This window comes from Epinephelus lanceolatus, chromosome 11, assembly GCF_041903045.1.
Source record: "Epinephelus lanceolatus isolate andai-2023 chromosome 11, ASM4190304v1, whole genome shotgun sequence".
Classification (NCBI taxonomy): Eukaryota; Metazoa; Chordata; class Actinopteri; order Perciformes; family Serranidae; genus Epinephelus; species Epinephelus lanceolatus.
The window spans coordinates 3,840,263-3,863,590 of NC_135744.1; the positions used below are offsets into that span (position 1 = coordinate 3,840,263).

Genomic DNA, 23,328 nt, shown 5'->3' on the forward strand with positions numbered 1-23,328 from the left:
TCTGATTTAATTAGATAATCATTTGATTTTAATGATACCAAGCCCTGTGATAGTCTGGTGACCTATCCAGGGTGTACCCTGCCTTTCGCCCAAATTGTCACCTGGAATAGGATAAGCAGTTACAGATAATGAATGAATGAAAGATACCAAGCATTGTTTTCTCATGGTCACAGCATAAATGTCTGTAGGAAACATTCCACAAGCCAGAAAGCAAAAATGCAAGAAGATAAAGTAAATAGGCATGTACATAATATTTCTGTTATGACCACCTTATCTTAGAATTAAATCATGATTACAAGATTTATTGTATATGCCCTTTAGAACAGTGGATGCTGTTGGGCCCTGTACACACCCAATATGACTTTTACATGTTTTGTTTTATATTTGGATTGAGTTAGGAATGACATTAAGACATTGCAGTAACATTAGAGTTTAAAAAAAAATATAACAGTAGTTTTTAATAAGAACCATGTAATGGTGGGATAATGGACACCATTAGATAAAGAGAAAATATCATATCATATATACTATTTTTATACAAAATAAAACTAACATGAAATGCAGGGCCTTCATTTTCCTGTCTATAGATATCTTAAGCCCTTTTTACACAAAGATTGTGCTATAGTGCTGCTATGAAGTCCCGTCTTTATGAAGCCTTTGTATTTTTATGCAGAACCAAACAGCTGCAGCATCATTCCGCTCCCATGTGTAATAGGTTGCAATGGCATGAGATTTTCACGGTCTGATAACTGTCTCAGAAAATATCATGGTTTCATAGTATCACCGTATTACAGAATATATATTATCATCACTCAGAATGACCCTTAAAGGAATAAAATTGGAAGGGTTATTTTTGGTTGAACAAACCTTTTATTACCATAATTGGAACTCAAAACCATTTTGTTAATGGAAGTTTGTGTAAAAAGTCTACCCTTAGAAAATAACCAAAAGACAGGGGTGAGCCTCCATTCAGTTGCTTTTTATTTCTAATATTGCAGACAAGCAAATGTACACAGTATGATAACTATCAACTTTTATTTTATGGGGGTGTCGGTGGCTTAGTGGATAGAGCAGGTGCCCCATGTACAAGGCTGTTGCCGCAGCGGCCCAGGTTCAACTCCAGCCTGTGGCCCTTTGCTGCGTGTCATTCCCTCTCTCTCTCTCTCCCCCCTTCACGCTTAGCTGTCTTATCAGTTAATGGCAGAAATGCCCAAATAAATATCTAAAAAAAAGCCCTTTTATTTTATGGTACACCTTGAAACCGGTATATAGTATCGCTGCAACACTAGTGTGTAATTTTAGACAGCATGCCAGTATCACAGAATCAAAAGAGGCATGATGGGCTAATGGAGGCGACATGTAACATATTGTGACAATCAGTCATTTATTCTATGTTACATGGCAACTGATCTCGTCCTCTGCTTGAAGGATAAGGAGCTCCTGGACCTTATTGTTTTCCCAGTTGCAGACATTTTCAGCTGCTGTTCTTCCTCTTTGAATCACAAACATTACATGTCATCAAAACGTCACACCTGTACTGCCCATGATCTCATCCTGTTGGCTGTCCTGTTTATACAGACACTGTTTCTGCGCTATTACTACCTCCATTCCCCACACATTTTCAGTCCAACATCATCACATATCGATGTTTGGTCATGGACTTTCCACTCCACGTCGACATATGACATGCAAGGTACCCTGGCTGTGTTGGTTGTTGACGTTCTGGGACGCCGTGTCAACTTCAGCCCATTACATGCATTGTCTGTTTTCAAAATACACCTCTGTTTTCACAGGAAATGTACAGTTTGCAAACAGTCAGTTTAAAAATAAATGTACTATGTCAGTACAACACCATAGACTGTCTTTTTTTTCTCCCTGAACAACAAACGCATGGGCAACAAAAGCATGTGGTTGGGTTTAGAAAAAAAGAACAGGGTTTGGCTTTACAAAGTTACAGGAAGTGAACACAAACCTCCTAGCTGAAAGTCGGTGGTTGTTGGACCCATCCATCACTCCTCCCACCCGCCCTATTTAGACTTTACCACCTTAACTTAAGTTGTTGTCTGGCCACGTTTCCCCCTGAAGCCACCAGGCGCCATTATACAACAACGGTGACTGGCTCTGTATCATGCCACGTGAAAGGATGGGTTTTTTGTCGGTATCTGATGCCAGAAGTCACTGACTAAGTGCTTGTATTCAACGACTTCGGAGTGAGACCGGGTTGCCATTCTTTGCACAGAGGCAAGACAACTCTGTCCCCCCATTCAATCATACTTTATACACATTCAAATAAACACAAGAAGTTTGTGCTCTAAAAAAACAAAAAAAAAGGATCAGCACTTAGTGAATAACCTCCTAAGCCCTACGATAAGCTATTATGGCAAGGCTTAACTATACAGACCAGTGAGCAGTGATAACTAACATGTCTTTGGGGTCATCGGGTGGGAACCTCCTTTCACCGGTGTTTCGTCTAGTTGGTCCCACGACACCTCCAGGAGGCTAGACAGTGATCTCTGGCGTCCCAGAGACACTCCCCTAATGCCAGGTCTCACTGCTCCCCACACTAACCGAACAACCTCCTTTACCTTACCTATACTACCACAGAGGAGGTAGACCCAGGGAAGGAAGCCTTGTTAGGCTATCACACTCCCCCGCCGGGTTAGGCTGTACAGTCTACCTCCCCAAGACGAGCCCTCACAACAATGACACCTCCAGGAGGCTAGACAGTGATCTCAGCCCAAACAGCACTGCCACCTTCAACCAAACCCAGGCTCCGTTTATGCAAGCTCCAGGCAGAAGCAATGCTGATACTACCTTTACTAGCACATTCACCATACTCTATTTCACACGCTACATAGCATAACTACAATGTAAGCTAAAGTTAAAGGAGATAAATGAACTCACAGGATCAGCAAACACACTCACTTTGCAGCATGGTCTCAAACAAAATGGATTCAAATAGGCCACTCCCACACTTAAATAACCTTCCTCTTCCTGGATTTCCTCCTTACTTACACATGGCTTTCTCAGCCCAAACAGCACTGCCATCTTCAACCAAACCCAGGCTCCATACATGCGAGCTCCAGGCAGAAGCAATGCTGATACTAGCTTTCCTGTCACATTCACCATACTCTATTTCACACACTACATAGCATAACTACAATATAAGCTAAAGTTAAAGGAGCTAACTGGACTTACAGGATCAGCAAGCACACTCACCTTGCCGCATGGCCTCAAACAAAATGGATTCCAATAGGCCACTCCCACACTTAAATACTTCCTCTTCCTGGATTTCTCCTGACAGGAAGTGGATCTCTCCACCTGATCTCAAGGAGTTATGTGCCCTGCTTAGTAGTTCCCCCTGCTGGCCCCCAGCTGACATTATTTCTTCTGTAATAGATAAACTGGCTGCATTTAATTGCTTCATCTGACATTTCCCTCACTGTCTTCCTCAAACTCTGTCCCCGCACTCCGAGTTCCCCCAGGAGTGAGACAGTTGATCTTGCTATGAATCCCCTACACCCCACTTCCACTGGACAAATCCTAGTCTTCCATCCTCGCTGCTCAGCTTCTGCTCCTAAGTCTGCATATCTAAGCTTTTTTCTTTCATAGGCTTCTTCCACTGAGTCTTCCCAAGGAACCGTCAGCTCAATGAAATAAACTATCTGTTGACTCACTGACCACAACACTAAGTCAGGCCTCTGCCTGGTACAGACTATTTCCTGAGGAACAACAAGCTTTCCCCCTAAATCTACTTGCATTTCCCAATCACAAGCGCCTTCTAGGCGGCCACACCCTTGCCTCCTCACTAACTTATCCCTTCTGTATTTCTCTCCCTCACGGACAAACTGAATTACTAAGCTCCTATCCTTAACACCTTCTGAATTCACCTGTCTTCGTTTCCCTTCGATGCCTGCAGCTAAACATTTCAACACCTGATTATGTCGCCATGTATATCGGCCTTGTGACAAGCTAACTTTACAGCCTGACAAAATATGCTTTAAAGTTGCAGTACGTGAACACAATGGGCATGATGGGTCCTCATTTACCCACAGTTTTAGGTTCTGGGGGGTTGGTAAGACATCGTATGTAGCCCCTACCAGGAATCTAATATGATTCTTCTCCATACTCCACAGGTCCCTCCAACTAAGCTTCCTCTTCTCTACACTTTCCCAATTCAACCACTGTCCCTGTTTAGCCTGGGCCACTACCTTTGCACCCCTTACTATCTCTTCCTGTCTGCGTATCTGTTCTACAACCAGCTTTCTTTTATCTTTGAGGCCTGCTGTATTCCATACCGGTTTACCCGAGCCAAGCCCCAGGCCTCCCCGGCCAAACTGAACATTACCTACAATCTCTGCATGTCTAAGAGCTGTCTCTGCCTCCTGAACTGCCGATCTTGGGTTCCACTTCCTCCCCTTGGTTGGATTTGGAACCACACTCCTAACTACCACGTCCTTACTCCCAGATAACAAGAGCTCTGTCCTGACCTTGGTACATTTAAATTCCTCTGTTAAACTAGATACTGGCAGCTGAAGTATCCCTTTTCCATACAATGCAACACTACTTAGGCACCTAGGAGCGCCCAACCACTTCCTAATGTAGGAGCTAACCGACCTTTCAATTCTCTCCACAACAGATATTGGAATTTCATAAATTGACAGTGGCCACATTAACCTAGGATATAGCCCAAATTGCAAACACCACAACTTCAACTTTCCTGGAAGTTCTGATTTATCTATTCTATCCAATCCTTCAGCCACATCTTTTTCTAAATTTCACCACCTGTTCCTTATCATTCAACTCTACATTGACAAACTTCCTATCACTTAACTTCCCTCTACGTATCGAGATGCTTCTAGATTTACTAGGCTTGATTTTCATGCTGGCCCACTTGAGGTTCTTATTTACCTTCTCTAGTAGCCTCTTTGTACATGGCATTATTGTGGTCACCAGTGTCATGTCATCCATGTAAGCCCTAACTGGTGGAAGATGCAACCCATTCTGTCGTCTCTCCCCACCTACCACCCACTTAGAAGCCCTGATGATTACTTCCATTGCCATAGTAAATGCTAATGGAGAAATTGTACACCCTGCCATGATGCCTATTTCTAGCCTCTGCCAACCTGTTGTGAAACCTGCTGTACTTAGACACAACCTAATATCCTGAAAATATGCTTTCACTAAGTTAACAACTACCTGTGGCACTCTGAAGTAGTCAAACGTGCTCCAAATGAGGCTGTGCGGTACTGAACCAAACGCATTTGCAAGATCTAAAAATATTACATGTAGGTCCCTTTTGTTAATCTTCGCTGCCTGAATCTGGTGCCAGATCATGCTAGTATGCTCTAAACACCCTGAAAAACCTGGTATTTCTGCCTTCTGCACCATGGTATCTATTAAGCTATTCCTTTCTAAGTAGCTAGCTAGTCTCTGCGCTACTACACTAAAGAAAATCTTCCCCTCCACATTCAAGAGAGAAATCATCCGGAACTGGCTAAGGTCCACAGACTCCTTCTCCTTAGGAATGAGGAATAACAATAACAATAACAATAATAGGAAAGCGGCATAACAGTGCGATACTCCACTTTGCACAGAAAGTGTAAAAGGGATTAGACGAACAGTGGACACACAATTACTTGAAAACTGAAACACACAAACAACAGATACAACAATGACTTTTCTGAGGTTGGCTCCTGTGAGAGGGGGATATAAGGAGGAGGCCCCAGAATAAAGGAAGTTTACCATACGGAACATCCTTGCTTATTCCAGTGTTATTTTGGGAAGATGATACACAGCATTGAAAGTGTCCTATTGTGTGGAAATAAAAAACAACAGTTTGAAACACCTGATGTCTGATGACTGCAGTTCCAGTTGTACTAGCTATAGTTCAATCAGCAGAGACTCATTCTGAGTAAGTGTGAGAAAAGTGAATAATCTTTGGCAATTAGACCCCATCATGATGATATATATTTTAATGGAGGCGGTGAAGTTTTAATCAAATAGGGACCCCCACCCCCCCCTGAAGTCTAGACACTGGTGGTGGTGGAGGGTGTGATGATTCCGCCTAAAACGACAGCTGACAGCAGTGGGAGAAAACACATTTAAACTCTGATAAGAGTAACATGATTGGCTGATAGAGATCGTGGCAATATTTGTTTGGTTTAAGGGGAAGAGTGAACACTCATAATCAGCTGAAGAAGCAGAATGAATGAATGAAGCACAAATTGAACTTCTGCTGAGCTTCATATCTATTGTGGCATCATAGAATGTGACTGATATAAATAAAACTAATATCCAATTAAAATATTTTTAAGTGAAAGAACAGAGCAGACATTAGAGGGCAATAAAAAAATCTATAAAAGTTCTAAATAAAATCTCCAGTTTATTTGAGGCTCAGGTTGATCAGCTGACCAGTCACTCAACCGATTCTATCAGATTCATTGAACAATAAAAAACCACACCTGTGGTTCCTCAATCTAAGCTCCTTGTCTCCACCAAGACGCATTTAAGTGCCTGAAAACTGCCTAATGATGGCGGGCCTCGGATCATTTCTGGGTTAAATGACAGAAGAGTGAGGATGGGCAGAATGGAAAGCACCCACTGTCTCAAAAATAGTCAATATGAGCCTCACAAAGGTAGAATTTATTTCATCAATGAATGCATTGCATCAGACTCAATATATTTATTTTCTTGTGTCCACTTTCTGTAGCATTGCATTCTTTCTGTGTGTTCCAGGTACTTCAGGAGAGATTCACCAAGTTTGCCTCAGAAACCAACAGCATTGGCCAACAGCGCATGGAGCAGGTGAATAAAATGGTGAATGAGATGATTGACTGCGGCCACTCAGACGCAGCCACGATCGCAGAGTGGAAGGATGGACTGAACGAGTCGTGGGCCGACCTCCTGGAGCTGATGGAGACCCGCAGACAGATGCTGGCAGCTTCGCACCAGCTGCACAAGTTCTTCACTGACTGCAAAGAGGTACAGTACAAAACAAATATCAAGCTGTTATTTAGGTGTGCTGCGTTCTTTATTTCTAGAGTAGACAGTCTGGCCATGACATGCAGCTTCTATTTTTAAAGTGCTCGTGATACCGACGTTGTCCTGTGTTGTAGGTCTTGGCTCAGATTGCAGGGAAGATGAAGCAGCTGCCAGAGGTGAGGGCATGCCAAGCCAACATCACCAATCCAGCCACCCTGCAGAGACTTATGCATTCTTTTGAACATGCCCTTCAACTGCTAGTTGCACAGGCAAGTGTTATGATTTCTTTCTGAACCCATCAGTTAAACAGTGGACTAGCTGCTCATGAGCACAGGGCATATACAGTTCACCAAACTTATTTTTCCTTATTCTGTATCACTGGTCACATCAGTGGATTAACCCAGCCCTTAGAATCTATATTTAAATAAGTGCTTGTTTTGTTCTACCAACAGTCAAAAGCCTTTATTAAATCAGTTCAATTTATTATCTACAAATACAGCCGTTCTTCTACACTATGTTCTACTGTGATGAAGCCACTAACTGTCTTCCTCCTGTCTTGGTACAGGTGAGGCAGCTGCAGGAGAATGCTGCCCAGCTGAGGACCATCTATGCTGGTGAGAAGGCTGAGGCCATCATGGTCAAAGAGCAGGAAGTGATGGAGGCCTGGAGGGGGCTGCTGAGCGCTTGTGAGGCCAGTCGCGTCCAGGTCACCTCAGTAACGGACAAGGTGCAGTTCTTCTCGGTGGTGCGTGAAAACCTGATGTGGATGGAAGGCATCATGGGCCAAATAGGATGGGATGAACCCAGGTAAGACATTTGCTGTACACTTTCTTCAATAGTCTGTGTTGGCATTTATGCAGTGCATGGTTCAGGTGTAGTTGCTGCATTTTGTGTTTCAGTGTTCAGTTAACTCAGAGTCTCTGTGGTCTTGTGCAGTCCCTGTAGACAGAAGTTCATTACGGAGTATTGTCAAATTAGGCTACTGTGCCACCTTGACCTAATTTAGCATGACATCTGTTATTTCATTTTTTATGTGATGTAAAGTATGGATATAAATTTTACACTGTAATTACTGCCAGTATTTGTTCTTTTACCCAACCAGCTCCACTGTGCAATAACCCCACAGTACGTCCACTTGGCTTGAAATCTTTTAGCAGCTGTGAGTCATCAACATATGCAGGAACACACACAGTGAGGGAGCCATAAAGATGGCAAAACATATGTACATATCCTAAACAGGGCTGCAACTCATGTTTTTATGCCTCCATGCCGGTGATAGCCACGGCCTATGGCATTTTGCCTTTGGGTTTTCCGTCCGTCCCTCTGTACATACATATGTATGTACCTCCCATTCTTTTTAACGCAATATCTCAAGAATGCCTTAAGAGAATTTCTTCAAATGGCTCAAATGGCTCCTTGGACTCAGCAATTAACTAATTAAATTTTAATGGTCGAATGTCGAAGGTCAAAGGTCAGTGACCTTACAAAACATGTTTGTGGCCATAACTCAAGAATTCTTAAGCTAATGTGACAAAACTTCACACAAATGTGTGAGACGATTAAAGCAGCTGTGCGGAACTTTTTACCTTTATACCACCCCCCCCCCCCCCCCCTTAAAGATCCGCATATTTGTTTGAACCCAACAGCGACAAAAAAGCCTTTCTCTATATGGCTATTTAGCATAGCCTCGTGCGGGTCAGACGGACAGCAGAAGTCAGAAAACCTGAGGCGGAAGCAGTACGCAACGGGCATTGCTGAACACAACAGTTTTACCAGACATGTATCTATATCTGAGATGTACTTTTGATGTCATGGCGAATAACGAAGAGCACCATCTAAAAGAAAAAGCACAGAAGAAGGCTAAACGGGACAGTGATAGGGCTCGTGTAAACCTCGGTCGGGCATTCACCAAGTGGAGAGAGCTGAGAGAATTGAAAGGTTGTAAAACTTCTCCCGAGTTGGCCCTTTTCCTAATCGACAGGTATGTAATTTTTGTTTTTATTTAGAGAATATACCGCAACTTGTTAGACGTTGTTTCACTTCAATATATGACAACATGGAAGTTATAAGCAACCTAAATGCTGATGTGAACCGCTTTTGTCTAGTACAACAAACACCACAAAATTCTGTGACTGTGACCATGAACACGAATATACAGCAGGCAGTTGTCCTCAGTTTATAAGAAATTCAGAGCTACACCAGAACATTATGAACAGGTCTTACTTTACTACTAACTTGTGTGTAACGTTAGCATGTTTCCACTAATTACTTGGACTGACCTGACGTTAGTAGCATTAGCTTTGCAAGCGAAGCCAGCCCTCACTTTGAAACATTTGGTCAAGCCAGCCCTCACGTTTTTGCGGTGCGCGTATATACTACACATTACGGCAAGAGCGAGAAAGGACTGATTTCAAAGTAAAAGCAAGCTTCCAAAACGACCTCAGAGTGTAGTAAAAGCAAGCTTCCAAAACGACCTCAGGGTGTCACCAAGAAAACATCATGTCAATCTGATGTAGCATTTCAAAATAAAAGCCCTCTATTACTCAATCGTTCCACTTCAGACTGATAGTACAAGACCTCAGGTGTCACCCAGAAAAAATCAGGTCAATCTGATGTAGCATTTCAGAATAAAAGCCCTCTGAACTGTCATATTTTACTATACTCCTTGTACATTAAGAATAACATTTTTTTAAAAAAAAAAAAAAAAACTACCTGTTTTTACTCAACCGTTCCATGTCAGACAGACTGATAGTACACGACCTCAGGGTGTCACCCAGAAAATATAGAGTCAATCTGATGTAGCATTTCAGAATAAAAGCCCTCTGAACTTTCATATTTCAGTGTGCTCCTTGTACATTAAGATTAACATTAAAAAGAAAACTACCCGTTATTTCTCAACCGTTCCATGCCAGACTGATAGTACTCGACCTCGGTGTCACCCAGAAAATATAGGGTCAATCTGAAGTAGCATTTCAGAATAAAAGCCCTCTGAACTGTCATATTTCACCGTGCTCCATCTACAGTAAGATTAATATACATATTTTTTTTAAAATACCCGTTATTACTCAACCGTTCCACTTCAGACTGGTAGTACTCAACCTCAGGGTGTCACCCAGAAAATATCAAGTCAATCTGATATAGAATTTCAGAATAAAAGCCCTCTGAACTCTCATATTTCACTGTACTCCTTGAACATTAAAAATAACATTTAAAAACAACTAGCTGTTATTACTCAACCGTTCCACTTCAGACTGATAGTACTCGACCTCAGGGTGTCACCCAGAAAGAATCAGGTCAATCTGATGTAGCATTTCAGAATAAGAGCCCTCTGAACTTTCATATTTTACTGTGCTCCATCTACAGTAAGATTAGTATATTTTTTTAAAAAAAGCTACCCGTTAATACTCAACCGTTCCACGTAAGACTGATAGTACATGACCTCAGGGTGTCACCCAGAAAATATAGGGTCAATCTGATGTAGAATTTCAGAATAAAAGCCCTCTGAACTGTCATATTTTACTGTGCTCCATCTACAGTAAGATTAGTATATTTTTTTAAAAAAGCTACCTGTTAATACTCAACCGTTCTACTTAAGACTAATAGTACATGACCTTAGGGTGTCACCCAGAAAATATAGGGTCAATCTGATGTAGCATTTTAGATGAAAAGCCCTCTGGACTTTCATATTTTACTGTACTCCATCTACAGTAAGATTAATATATATTTTTTTTAAAAATACCTGTTATTACTCAACCGTTCCATGCCAGACTGATAGTACTCGACCTCAGGGTGTCACCCAGAAAATATAGGGTCAATCTGATGTAGCATTTCAGAATAAAAGCCCTCTGAGCTGTCGTATTTCACTGTGCTCCATCCACGGTAAGATTAATATATATATTTTTTTTTAAAAAATACCTGTTATTACTCAACCGTTCCACTTAAGACTGATAGTACACGACCTCAGGGTGTCACCCAGAAAATATAGGGTCAATCTGATGTAGAATTTCAGAATAAAAGCCCTCTGAACTTTCATATTTCACTGTGCTCCTTGTACATTAAGATTAACATATAAAAAAACTACCTGTTATTACTCAACCGTTCCACTTAAGACTGATAGTACACGACCTCAAGGTGTCACCCAGAAAATATAAGGTCAGTCTGATGTAGCATTTCAGAATAAAAGCCCTCTGAACTTTCATATTTCAGTGTGCTCCTTGTACATTAAGATTAACATTAAAAAAAAAACAAAAACTACCTGTTATTACTCAACCGTTCCATGCCAGACTGATAGTACTCAACCTCAGGGTGTCACCCAGAAAATATAGGGTCAATGTAATGTAGCATTTCAGAATAAAAGCCCTCTGAACTTTCATATTTCACTGTGCTCCTTGTACATTAAGATTAATAGTAAAAAAAACCCTACCTGTTATTACTCAACCGTTCCATGCCAGACTGATAGTACTCGACCTCAGGGTGTCACCCAGAAAATATAGGGTCAATCTGATGTAGCATTTCAGAATAAAAGCCCTCTGAACTTTCATATTTCATTGTGCTCCTTGTACATTAAGATTAACATATAAAAAAACTACCTGTTATTTCTCAACCGTTCCATGCCAGACTGATAGTACTCAAACTCAGGGTGTCACCCAGAAAATATAGGGTCAATCTGAATTAGCATTTCAGAATCAAAGGCCTATGAACTGTCGTATTTCACTGTGCTCCATCTACAGTAAGATTAATATATTTTTTAAAAAAAAATACCTGTTATTACTCAACCATTCCACTCAAGACTGATAGTACACGACCTAAAGGTGTCACCCAGAAAATATAGGGTCAGTCTGATGTAGCATTTCAGAATAAAAGCCCTCTGAACTTTCATATTTCACTGTGCTCCTTGTACATTAAGATAAACATTTAAAAAAAACTACCCATTATTACTCAACCGTTCCACTTCAGACTGATAGTACTCGATGTCAGGGTGTCACCCAGAAAATATAGGGTCAATCTGATGTAGCATTTCAGAATTAAAGCCCTCGGAACTGTCATATTTTACTGTACTCCTTGTACATTAAGATTAATATATTTTTTTAAAAAAAAACAAACCTTCCCGTTATTACTCAACTGTTCCATGTCAGACTGATAGTACATGACCTCAGAGTGTCACCCAGAAAATATAGGGTCAATCTGATGTAGCATTTCAGAATAAAAGCCCTCTGAACTGTGATATTTTGCTGTACTCCTTGTAGATTAAGATTATTATTATTATTTTTTTTTTTTTTAAAAACTACTCGTTATTAGTCAACCGTTCCACTTCAGACTGATCGCACATGACCTCAGGGTGTCACCCAGAAAATATCAGGTCAATCTGATGTAGCATTTCAGAATAAAAGCCCTCTGAACTGTCATATTTTACTGTACTGTAAAGAAATATACTAATCTTACTGTAGATGGAGCACAGTAAAATATGACAGTTCAGGGGGCCTTTATTTTGAAATGCTACATCAGATTGACCCTATATTTTCTGGGTGACACCCTGAGGTCAAGTACTGTCAGTCTGGTGTGGAACGGTTGAGTAATAACAGGTAGGGTTTTTTTTTATGTTATTCTTAATGTACAAGGAGTACAGTAAAATATGACAGTTCAGAGGGCTTTTATTCTGAAATGCTACATCAGATTGACCCTATATTTTCTGGGTGACACCCTGAGGTCGTGTACTATCAGTCTGACGTGGAATGGTTGAGTAATAACAGGTAGTCTTTCAAAAAATATATAAATCTAACTGTAGATGGAGCACAGGGAAATATGACAGTTTAGAGGGCTTGTATTTTGAAATGCTACGTGAGATTGACGTGATGTTTTCTGGGTGACACCCTGAGGTCATTTTGGAAGCTTGCTTTTACTTTGAAATCAGTCCTTTCTCGCTCTTGCCGTAATGTGTAGTATATGTGCGCACTGCAAAACAACGTGAGGGCTGGCTTGACGTCAGTCAATCACTGAATCAATCAATCAATCAATTTTATTTATAAAGCCCAATATCACAAATCACAATTTGCCTCACAGGGCTTTACAGCATACGACATCCCTCTGTCCTTATGACCCTCGCAGCGGACAAGGAAAAACTCCCCAAAAAATCCCCTTTAACGGGGGAAAAAAAAAAAACGGTAGAAACCTCAGGAAGAGCAACTGAGGAGGGATCCCTCTTCCAGGACGGACAGACGTGCAATAGATGTCGTACAGAACAGATCAGCATAATAAATTAATAGTAATCCGCATGACACAATGAGACAGAGAGAGAGTCGAAGGCTGCAGGTAACAGCTTTGTTGTGTTAGGATTAGATCAGAACATAAACACAATAGAGAATTTACTGAGTCATTTTGCTGTTTCCACTAATTACTTGGACTGACCTGACGTTAGTTAAATCTCTCACTCTCCAAAACAAATGCATGTGGTAACTGCCAGCTGCAGTCGGAACCCCCAGGCTGTGGGTGTCATACTGCTTCGACCAAAGGGGCGCTGTAATCAACAAAAACGAAAAGTTCCGCACAGCTGCTTTAAGTTGATACAGTGATGACATTTTACATCCAAAAGATCAAAGGTCAGCTTCACCATGACATCATAATAATCTGTAAAAACACATTTCTGGCCATTATTCAACGTCATATCTCAGGAACAGAAGGGGAGACATTTGGTCAGATACTGAAATGGTAGTCTGAGTGGGCGGAAGTTCGCTGCAGAGATCAGCCTCTCATTGGGCGGAACGAGCCACCCGCTGAAGTCCCGCCCTACCACCTCCGGTTCTGTAGCAGTTTTCAACCGTTTTCAACACGTCCTTTACTAACTTTTGCGGTGTTTGATCTTGCAGGGATGTAGCCATTTTTCTGCCAACTAAACTTCACCATCAGTCACACAACATGTTTCTGTTCACAGAATAAACCTTCAGATCAGACAAATACAATCTGATTCTCTAAAATTCAACGAAAATGAAAAGTTTATCTAAAACATCATCTTGTTGAGCTGACATCTAAACCAATCAGCTGTTAGATCAGGTGAGAGCCAGGCGGTGCAGTCGGTGGAGAGCAACTGCAGCACCTGGCTCTAAAGACTGCGGCCGCCTTGCTCTCGCGGTTTTATTGCTGTCCACTTTTGTAATACGTCAGAGCAAGTCGGGATGAAGTCAGACACAAAACTAACCGGCATGCATTGTGCGCCGATCGCCCGTGATCGAATCTGTGCAGGCCTGGCTCATCTCGAATGAACCTATTCTCATATGGTCCTGTCCTCTCTGGCCCCGTTTATACGACAACGATTTCAACTGAAAACGGTAAATTTTAGTTGCGTTTTGGCCTATCGTTTACATGACAGCGGCGTTTTGGGTGCCTGAAAACGCAACGATTCGAAAATGGGTTCCAGAGTGCAACTTTTTGGAAATGGCAGCTTCTCCGTTGTCATGTAAACTTGCAATATGCAGTTCCTCTGAAAACGGAGACTTTTTGCACACGCGCATTACGGTTCCAGTCACTAGGCATGCTGACCGTCACAACAACAATGCTGAGGTCTGTTTGCGCTGTTCACCCTGTTGATTTGAAGTGAAGTGTAGATCTGTTACTGTAGCAACTCCACCTTGTCGTCCATCCAGACAAAGTTATCTGTGCATGCTTTCGCCATTGTATCTTCTTTGTTTTGGTTTGTAATCACCTTGTTGTAGAGGAAGGTGCTTCAGCGCAGGTGCAGGGCGTCATGCCGTGGTGTTGCTTTGCAAATTTACAGTGCCACCCATTGGCCTGGCATGCATACTACAGCGTTTCCAGTAGATTTTGCAGCTCTGTGTGAACGGGGATCATTTCAATAACCTTGTCATATAAACACAGAAGTTTTTTAAAACGCAAAGTTTCTCCGTTTTTAGAGAAACCGTTGTCGTCTAAACAGGGCCTCTGTCTTCCCCATGTGGAGGCTTCCGACTGACGTAACCACTTGCATAACACCCCACCCCCGGCCCAGAGTCTGTGAGACAACAAATACGCTAGTAACAGGGACGCTTGTGGATATAAACTATTCTCCATAACAATGGCAGACAAATGCGGACCACCGCTTTCACCTCCAGCTGCTCCAACAGGGAAATCAGTTGGCACAAGAAAGTATATAGCAGAAAAAGCTAACACTAAGAGAAGAGAGAGCTCGATGCTGCAAGAGCCAAAACTCGGGTCAACATCAGCTCTGCTTTCGAGCGATGGCGAAGACTGATGCAGCTTCATCCTGAGCTAAAAAGGGACGAGATGGTCACAGAGTTTCTGCTGGACAGGTATTTTTAGTTTGCCTCTAAGTTTGAATCAACATGGCGGTGCGACCAATGCTTGTGGCAGCCTCTGTGTACACCAGCGAAGCAAACACGGTGCAGCAAGAAGTAAATTCTTCAGTGCAATACAGTTGCGAGTTTCTAACAGACATTAGAAACCGCTGCAACCGAGAGAGCTCAGGATGTGTAGCAAGCTTGGCCTGCTACATCAAGCTAGCCCTGAGATGACTATGGTTTCACCTGGAGCTGTCCCGACGGGGAGACGCCAGCAGCGCTGTGACAGGAAGGGGAAGTGAGGAGGGGTTAGCTCTAGAGCTCTAGAGCTAACCCCATCAAACCAGCAGTTCCCAGCATCCTTCTGGCGAACATCCACTCGCTGGACACGAAAATGGATTACACCCGACTGTGGAGATCCACTCACTGAGGAGTGAGGGACTGCTGCGTCCTTGTGTTCACTGAGACATGGATGAATGGTGACATATAAGACTCCGGTGTTGAACTAACGGGGCTAACACTACATAGAGCAGACAGAGAGGCTGCGTCATCTGGTAAGCTCTGTTTTTGATTGTGAAATGTCGACCCTTTTCATCTTACTATTGCACTATATGTTCTTTCTTATATGTCAGGGTTTGACATAACCTATGGCCCGATGGCCCGAGGCGGACACCACACACCGCTGCCATGCAGGTATATTTCTCTCCAACGTGCGTTCGCTGGCCAGTAAACTGGATGACCTTCAGCTACTGATGGTGAAAAACGGATACTTTTCTACATCTGCAGTTTTGTGCTTCACGGAGACGTGGCTGTGTGGATCGATACCGGACTCTGCGCTCCAGCTGGCAGGCTTCCAAGTCTTTAGAGCGGATCGTAACATGGAACTCTCCGGCAAAACTAAAGGTGGCAGTATCTCGTTTTACACTAACAGTGGCTGGTGTAATGACGTGACAGTGATCCAGCAGCACTGCTCTCCGATCTGGAATCTTTTTTTCATCAACTGCAAACCTTTTTACTCCCCCCGTGAGTTTGCTTCATTCATTCTGGTCAGTGTTTACATCCCACCACAGGCCAACGTGTAGGAGGTAGGTTACAGCGCACGCTCGCCGACCAGATAGGCTACTGTGTGTGGAGCGGACTCCTTAGTTATTGTCCTTGGCGACTTACAAAGGTAACCTCACCCATGAACTCCCCAAATACAATGGGCTCTAGTTTCACAGACCGGGCGAGGTGGAGGCGCAGCGCACCTGAGCTTCGCCAACTGGGTGTGGCCAGGCGGATTTTGCAAGTTTGGCACACCGTGCGCCTGGCGCAGCTACTCCTCTTTCCCACCTCCGTCCCTCCTACCTGCGCAAGTCGGAAAGAGGGAGGAGAGAAGGCGTGGAGTGGGTTTTACACACATCACACCAATCAAATGAGCCCCTCTCCTCGCCCTTAAATGCGCCGCGCGCAGGTGTAATGAGAGTTTACTCAATTCGCAATGGCAAAAGAGAGCAGCAGCGTCAGACGGCCAAACTTCTCCCAGGAGGAAACTAATGTTTTGGTCCGGGAGGTCCAAGCTCGCAGTGTCCGAATATACGGAACTGCAAGCAGACCTCCACGGGCTGATGATGCAAAGGTAGCCTGGGAGGAGGTCACCACAATTGTAAATCAATGTTGTTTCTCTCGTGCATGCGTGCGTTCTCTCTTTCTCTTTCGCAGTCTCACTCTGTTTCTTTTCTTTTGACTTTTCTAAGATGACAGATGCTGAATATATACTCCCTATCTGATGCTGTGGCTGTTTGTGGTTAGCTGAGAGGGATGTGAACTCATTAGTTTGCAGCTGTGTTAATCAAATCAGGTTGGGTTTCCATTATGCGTGCCAAACGTGCCAAACGGTGCCAATCCCCTTTGATCTGACATCAGATGTGACGGGACAGTCGATATAAAGATACATTTATGTGCTGATTGCAGATATTTATATTGAATAGTGTTTTTTTGGGTATTTATTGCATCGTTAATGTGCCTGATATTCTGGAAACCTGCCTGTGAGGTTTTGGTGACGTGTGCGCACTGTCCGCCGGTCAGCCAAACTTCCGCTACACCGGCTGCGCTCCGCCTGCACTGACAGTAGACGTGGTTTCAGCTGGCGAGCTTTTAGCGCACCTTCGGCGAAGCCTTTTGGCACAAAACTGTCACTGTGCCAAGCTGGATCTGTCAACACCTCCCCCTGCTGCGCCGCCACACCCATCTCAGTGCACCTCGGTCTGCCAAACTAACAAACTGAGCGCGCCTCGGGTTGCGCTGCTCGAAACTAGCTCTGCGCGGGGTTCGCCACCCTGCGCCACCCTGCGCTGCGCTGGGAAACTAGAGCCCAAACAGTTTATAAAATGTCCAACCAGAGAGAAGAATATCCTGAATCACTGTTACACAACTGTTAACAACGCCTACCACGCCGTCCCCCGCGCTGCACTGGGCTACTCTGACCACAACACCGTCCACCTGATTCCCTCATACAGGCAGAAGTTAAAGCTCTGTAAACCTGTTGTGAGGTCATCTAAGAAGTGGATGAGTACATAGAGGCTATGACATCATACATCAGCTTCTGCGAGGACTGCTGTATATACCATCACGTGCTACGATGAGGTATAATGGAGTTAAATGAAATGAAGTTAAATTAAATGAAGTTTTATATTCATTCTCTCTCTCTCTCTCTCTCTCTCTCTCTCTCCCTCTCTCTCTCCCTCACTTTTTTTACTTGGGCCAGTAAGAATATATAAGGGGCCAGTAAAACTCTGAACTACTGGCCCGGGGGGCCAGTGGGGAAAAAATGTTATGTTGAACACTGTATGTTGTTTTTTAAATGTTTTTTTTTCTTTTTGCTTGGGGTATGCGAAATGTCATTTCGTTTTTTGCTGCGCATAAAAATGACAAATAAAGAAGTTCAGTTCAGTTCATAATGTTATATGACAACACAGCATCCAGTTGCTAATAGCTAACATTAGCCTACTGTAGCATAGCCTCTGAAACATTAACGTTATCTTCCTTTTGTGTTTCCACTTACTAGTAACGTTAACGTAGGCTGACCATATTTTGATTTCCAAAAAAGAGGACACTCGGCCCGGCCACGACATAGCCTACTTAAATGATACTCGCAGTTTACTCAAAGATGCCTTATAATTTTAATATATTTAAAATTTATATGTATGGATAGAAAATTCAGTTATATTACAAAATAATATCTCTCAAAGACAGAAATTCAGATAGGCCCCAATAGGGGACACATACACACACTAGAGTGTGGTGATCCGAGCCCAACGGGTCCTGACGGGTCGGGCCGGGTTTGGTCAAAAATGTAAAAATTGTATTCGGGCTCGGGTCGGATTCGGTCAGCTTTCAGTGAAAATGTAGTGTAAAAATAAATAAAATCCTATTGTCAGTCCTGTTTATTGCTTGGGCACTGTTATTTACGTGACAACACCTGAACATAACACACACAGACACACATTGGCTGTTTGTTTCTAACGCTCCCCTCGCTGGAAGTCTCGGACCTCCAGCCGCCCGCCTCCGCCTTGATTAAATGCTGAAAATAAAATAAAAGAGGGAGACAGGTGTCTCCTATTTTATCTTATTTTGTTAATTTCTCAGGGCGGCATGGTGGTGTGGTGGTTAGCACTCTCGCCTCACAGCAAGAGGGTTGCCAGTTCGATCCCGGGCGTGGCAGCCCTTCTGTGCGGAGTTTGCATGTTCTCCCCCTGTCAGCGTGGGTTCTCTCCGGGCACTCCGGCTTCCTCCCACAGTCCAAAGACATGCAGATTGGGGACTAGGTTAATTGATAACTCTAAATTGTCCGTAGGTGTGAATGTGAGCGTGAATGGTTGTTTGTCTCTATGTGTCAGCCCTGTGATAGTCTGGCGACCTGTCCAGGGTGTACCCTGCCTCTCGCCTGATGTCAGCTGGGATAGGCTCCAGCCCCCCCGCGACCCTCAAGAGGATGAAGCGGTTAGAAGATGAATGAATGAATGAATGTTAATTTCTCCCTCTCCCCTCGCTGGAAGCGTCGGACCTCCCGCCTCCCGCTTCCGTCTCAAACACGGAGGTCTCCCTCTCCACTGAGCACCCATGGCGCACGCCCAGCCTGTTAAATAGCCTGTAACCATAACAACTGTGTGACACAAACTCAGTGCTTTAGTAATTAAATAATGTCGGGCTCGGGTCGGGTTTTGACAGAAATATGTGGCCCGTGCCACACTCTAACACACACACACACACACACACACACACACGGAAATCATCAATTTATAAAACCCCCCCGGACGCCCCGGACGGGACGTGAAAAGTGGACATGTCCGGGCAAAAGAGGACATTTGGTCAGCCTACGTTAACGCTACTATCTAACGTTAGCACTGTAACCTTATTCTAAAACTCATCAGTGATCACTGACTCTGGTTGAGTTTTAAAATGGGGTTGCATTTGACAGTCTTGGTTGTAACATTATGCTCGCTCTCCTTTCCGTGTATCTAACGTTACCTTGCCAACACCTACGTCTATCATAGACGTAATGAGGACGTAATGGAGGAGGGGGGAGTAGGTCTTTGGAGGGAGGTGGAGTTGCAGGAGGAGAGGGTCAGGACTTTGGAGGGAGGCAGGAGTTGTGGATGTTCAATTTTTTTTCAGTTGTTCTGTAATCCTTCATGAGCTCTCAGATCCTCTACAACTGGGTTTTTACAGTTTTTCTCAATTGTTTACACACAAATACTGGTACTTGGTACACAATGACCACAACATGTAACTCATGCACCAACCCCCTGAACCAATTCTGCTAAACTACAAGCACAATTCCTGCTTTACACTCAAATTGCAGTTCTAAAACACATTTTTTTCAAAACACTACACACAATTCTCTGCATTTGGCACAATTTTCATGACGAAAAGCTCTTGTTTTTACAAAGAACACACTGTCATTCAAAATTCTAAAGTTAATTGCCCTACTATGCACACTGACTCATCAAATGGGCAAACACCTGTCACACAGTTTTACAATTAGCAATCAGATCTTTAGCATAAAAGGGCAACAGGTGAGCTTTTCTGTTTTGGAGCAATGGATGCCAACATTGGAAACAGAGAAAGAGCCAGAGCCAGAGGAGTGAGAGTAAGAGGAGGAGGACGGGGAGGATGAGGACGAGGAAGGCCAAGGACCGTAATCTCTGATGAGATCCGAGCCACTTTTTCTGCCTGGAGATGGAAAGTGCATGACCAAAATCCACAAACGCGTATACCCCTTCTCCAAGCTATGGAAGACGCATGTGGAGATATAGCAGTTGATGCTTTTCATGGCTGGATTCGCCATGCTAGGTGATATTTCCCCCGCTGCTTGGCCAGGGAAAACATTGCTTGTGATGTGGATGAGGTGCTGTGGCTAGACCGAAACAGAAGAGAGGATGCAGCATAGTTTGTTTTTTTTCACTGTAACTGTATACAATAAATTCTTCTGTTGTTTTGTATGTAGACCACTGTATGTGCAACTTTGTGTTGGTGGGAATGTACACTGTGTACATTGTTTTTGTGGGAAAAATAAAATATATTTGTTACCATGTATTTGTGTGTTCTAAGTATAAAAACAATATTCTAAAATATTTTACAACACACTTATGTATGTACTGTCTGTAGTAAGTGTAACAATGAACAAAAAAAAGGCCTAAGTCATTATGATGGAGAAGAAGTGTTTTCAATTCATCATAGTGTTTTACATTGAGCACATCAGTGTTCAACTGGTTCTTATAAATGTCTGTTCATATGATGGTTTGTGTGTGTCATTTGAAAACAAAATACCATTTTGAGAAGAAATAACATTGTTTTGAATGTAAAGTTTCATTTTGCAGGAGAATTGAGGGGTTTTGCCCATTGTGTGTGTGTTTTTTGATTTGTGAGTTCTGAGCGTATGAGGCATGCTTTCAGAAAATGTGTGTAAACAATTGAGAAAAACTGTAAATACGCACAATTACATGCACAAAAAAGAATGCAGCACAGCTTTTGTAAACTATACTCCAAAATTATGGAATAAACCCTTCCAAAACCCATAAAAGATGCTGGCTAGTTAACATTTTAAACAACAGCTGAAGACCTTTTTATTTACTCTGGCTTTAGTCTTATTACTTTAATATATTCATTCAGTAACTTTTACTCTTACTGGTCTCTGTTCTTTTTACCTTCACTTTTGTATTTTATTCATCACTGACAGTTGATTAATCTCGTTGTCCTTTTTGCACTTGTTGGATTGGGTTGGTTCGGGTTTGTGGTTGTGTCTTAATATACAGTTTTTCTCAATTGTTTACACGCAATTTTGAAAACAGGGCTCCTTTTTTCAAAATATTCACACAATTATCCAAACACCACACTCAATTTGCATAACTCCTAGATTGTTTGCAAAATGACACACTTCAGTCAAAACATATACACTTCAGTCAAAACATAGTCAGTTACACACTACAGTGATCAATACAAAATACATTTGTAAAAACCCCTATTTTAGGAAATAGCTGGTCTAGTGCTAGACTTTTTTGCCAGACATTTTTATGTAAGAGATAATTTAGATGACAAAAAGATATTGTCAAACCCACAACATTCTTCATGATTACTTTGAGGTATACAGAGAAAGTACACAAATACAACAAACAAACACAACACTGACTGCAGACTGCTGCAGACTGAAAATATTTATTTCTTATCATACTCAGTTACAGTAACAGATCAACAATGAAAATCAGAACAAAATAGTAGTTTTTCTTACTACTGTAAAGTGTAGACAAATAAAAATTCCTCTATTGGGTTTAGGAATGGGGAGTATGGTGGAAGGTATAAGACTGCAAATTCAGGGTGCTCATGGAACCAATTGTGGACCAGTGCAGATCGATGGAAAGATTCATTGTCCCAAATGACAATGTACTGCATGTGTTCTACTTGGTTTACAGTAAGCACCTGTGTGCTTCCACACCAGGTGGATGTGATTATCCAATTCGTTCATTAGTGTGGTCGTTGGCAAGCAGGGGCTTTGTAATGAGAAGGAAGTAACCTCACAATCCTTATCTGTGTCTAAGGTGTGATAATGCGTGTAGAGTTTTGCAAATCACTGTGTGTAATGTTTTGCAAAAAGTGTGAAGCTGAGTCTGTGCTTATTGTTGTGCAACTATGGACAGGTGTTTTGCTTCTTGAGTGTAAAGAGCTATTAATTGTGTGAAAATTTTCATTTTAGTGCGTAAACAACTGTAAAAAACTGTAAGAGCTGCATCCCTATTATTATTATTATTATTATTATTATTATTATTATTATCATTATCATTATTATTGTTGTTTAGTAGTTGTTTATTAAGGACCAAGCACCAACCAGTGTTAGGAACTAATTTAAACCGAAGGAATTTTTATCATTATTAATCTTATTATTGTTGTTATAATAATAATAATAATAGTAACAATAATACTTATTACTTTCATCATTATTATTATTAGGGCCCAAGCACTGACAGGTCAGAGAGAGAGAGAAACTCTCCCTCCCCACACTTCCTGGCCAAACAGGAGTATATTCACACCAGCAGCTCTGTGAGGCTATAATGCTCATTGTGCAGAAATGTGTATTTGAAAATTAATTTAATTAGATAACTTTGATTATTTGTCAGTCTACACAATTTTTTAGGTAATAGGCAGTTGAAATGTGCCTTCTCGTGAATCCACCCTACATACATGCAAAAAGGGGGTAGCACGGGGTCTGCCATTAACAGCGGCCCTGAAGCAGTTTGGGGGTCGGTGCCTTGCTCCAGCTGCCAATCCACACTCCATACTTGGTCCGTACAGAGACTTGAACTGGCAACCCTCTGGTTTCTTAGCCAAGTCCCCACGCACTGAGCTACTGCCACCCCAGCCATTGTCAGTCATGGTGAAGTAAACATAAAACTGGTCAGTGGGTGTCCTCAGCAAAATCTAAAGGTTTATGATGTTGTGTGCATGGGAGTGTTACATAGCCTTCATGTGAGGATGGTGTAAGCTGGTTCTGCTGCTGGTGCTAGAAGAACCAAAGTCATTA

The 23,328-nt window shown here is 42.5% G+C and overlaps 1 protein-coding gene across 3 annotated transcripts in view; it reads left to right on the top strand.

Moving 5' to 3' along the window:
• The window catches only part of sptbn4a (spectrin, beta, non-erythrocytic 4a), a 99,605-nt gene that overhangs the window by 52,454 nt on the left and 23,823 nt on the right, over positions 1-23,328 (top strand). For all 3 annotated transcript variants that reach the window (XM_033639246.2, XM_033639231.2, XM_078172151.1), the window contains 3 exons: positions 6,739-6,984; positions 7,119-7,253; positions 7,550-7,791. In XM_033639246.2, the coding sequence (XP_033495137.1) occupies positions 6,739-6,984; positions 7,119-7,253; positions 7,550-7,791 (623 nt within the window). The remainder of the gene's footprint in view (positions 1-6,738; positions 6,985-7,118; positions 7,254-7,549; positions 7,792-23,328) is intronic.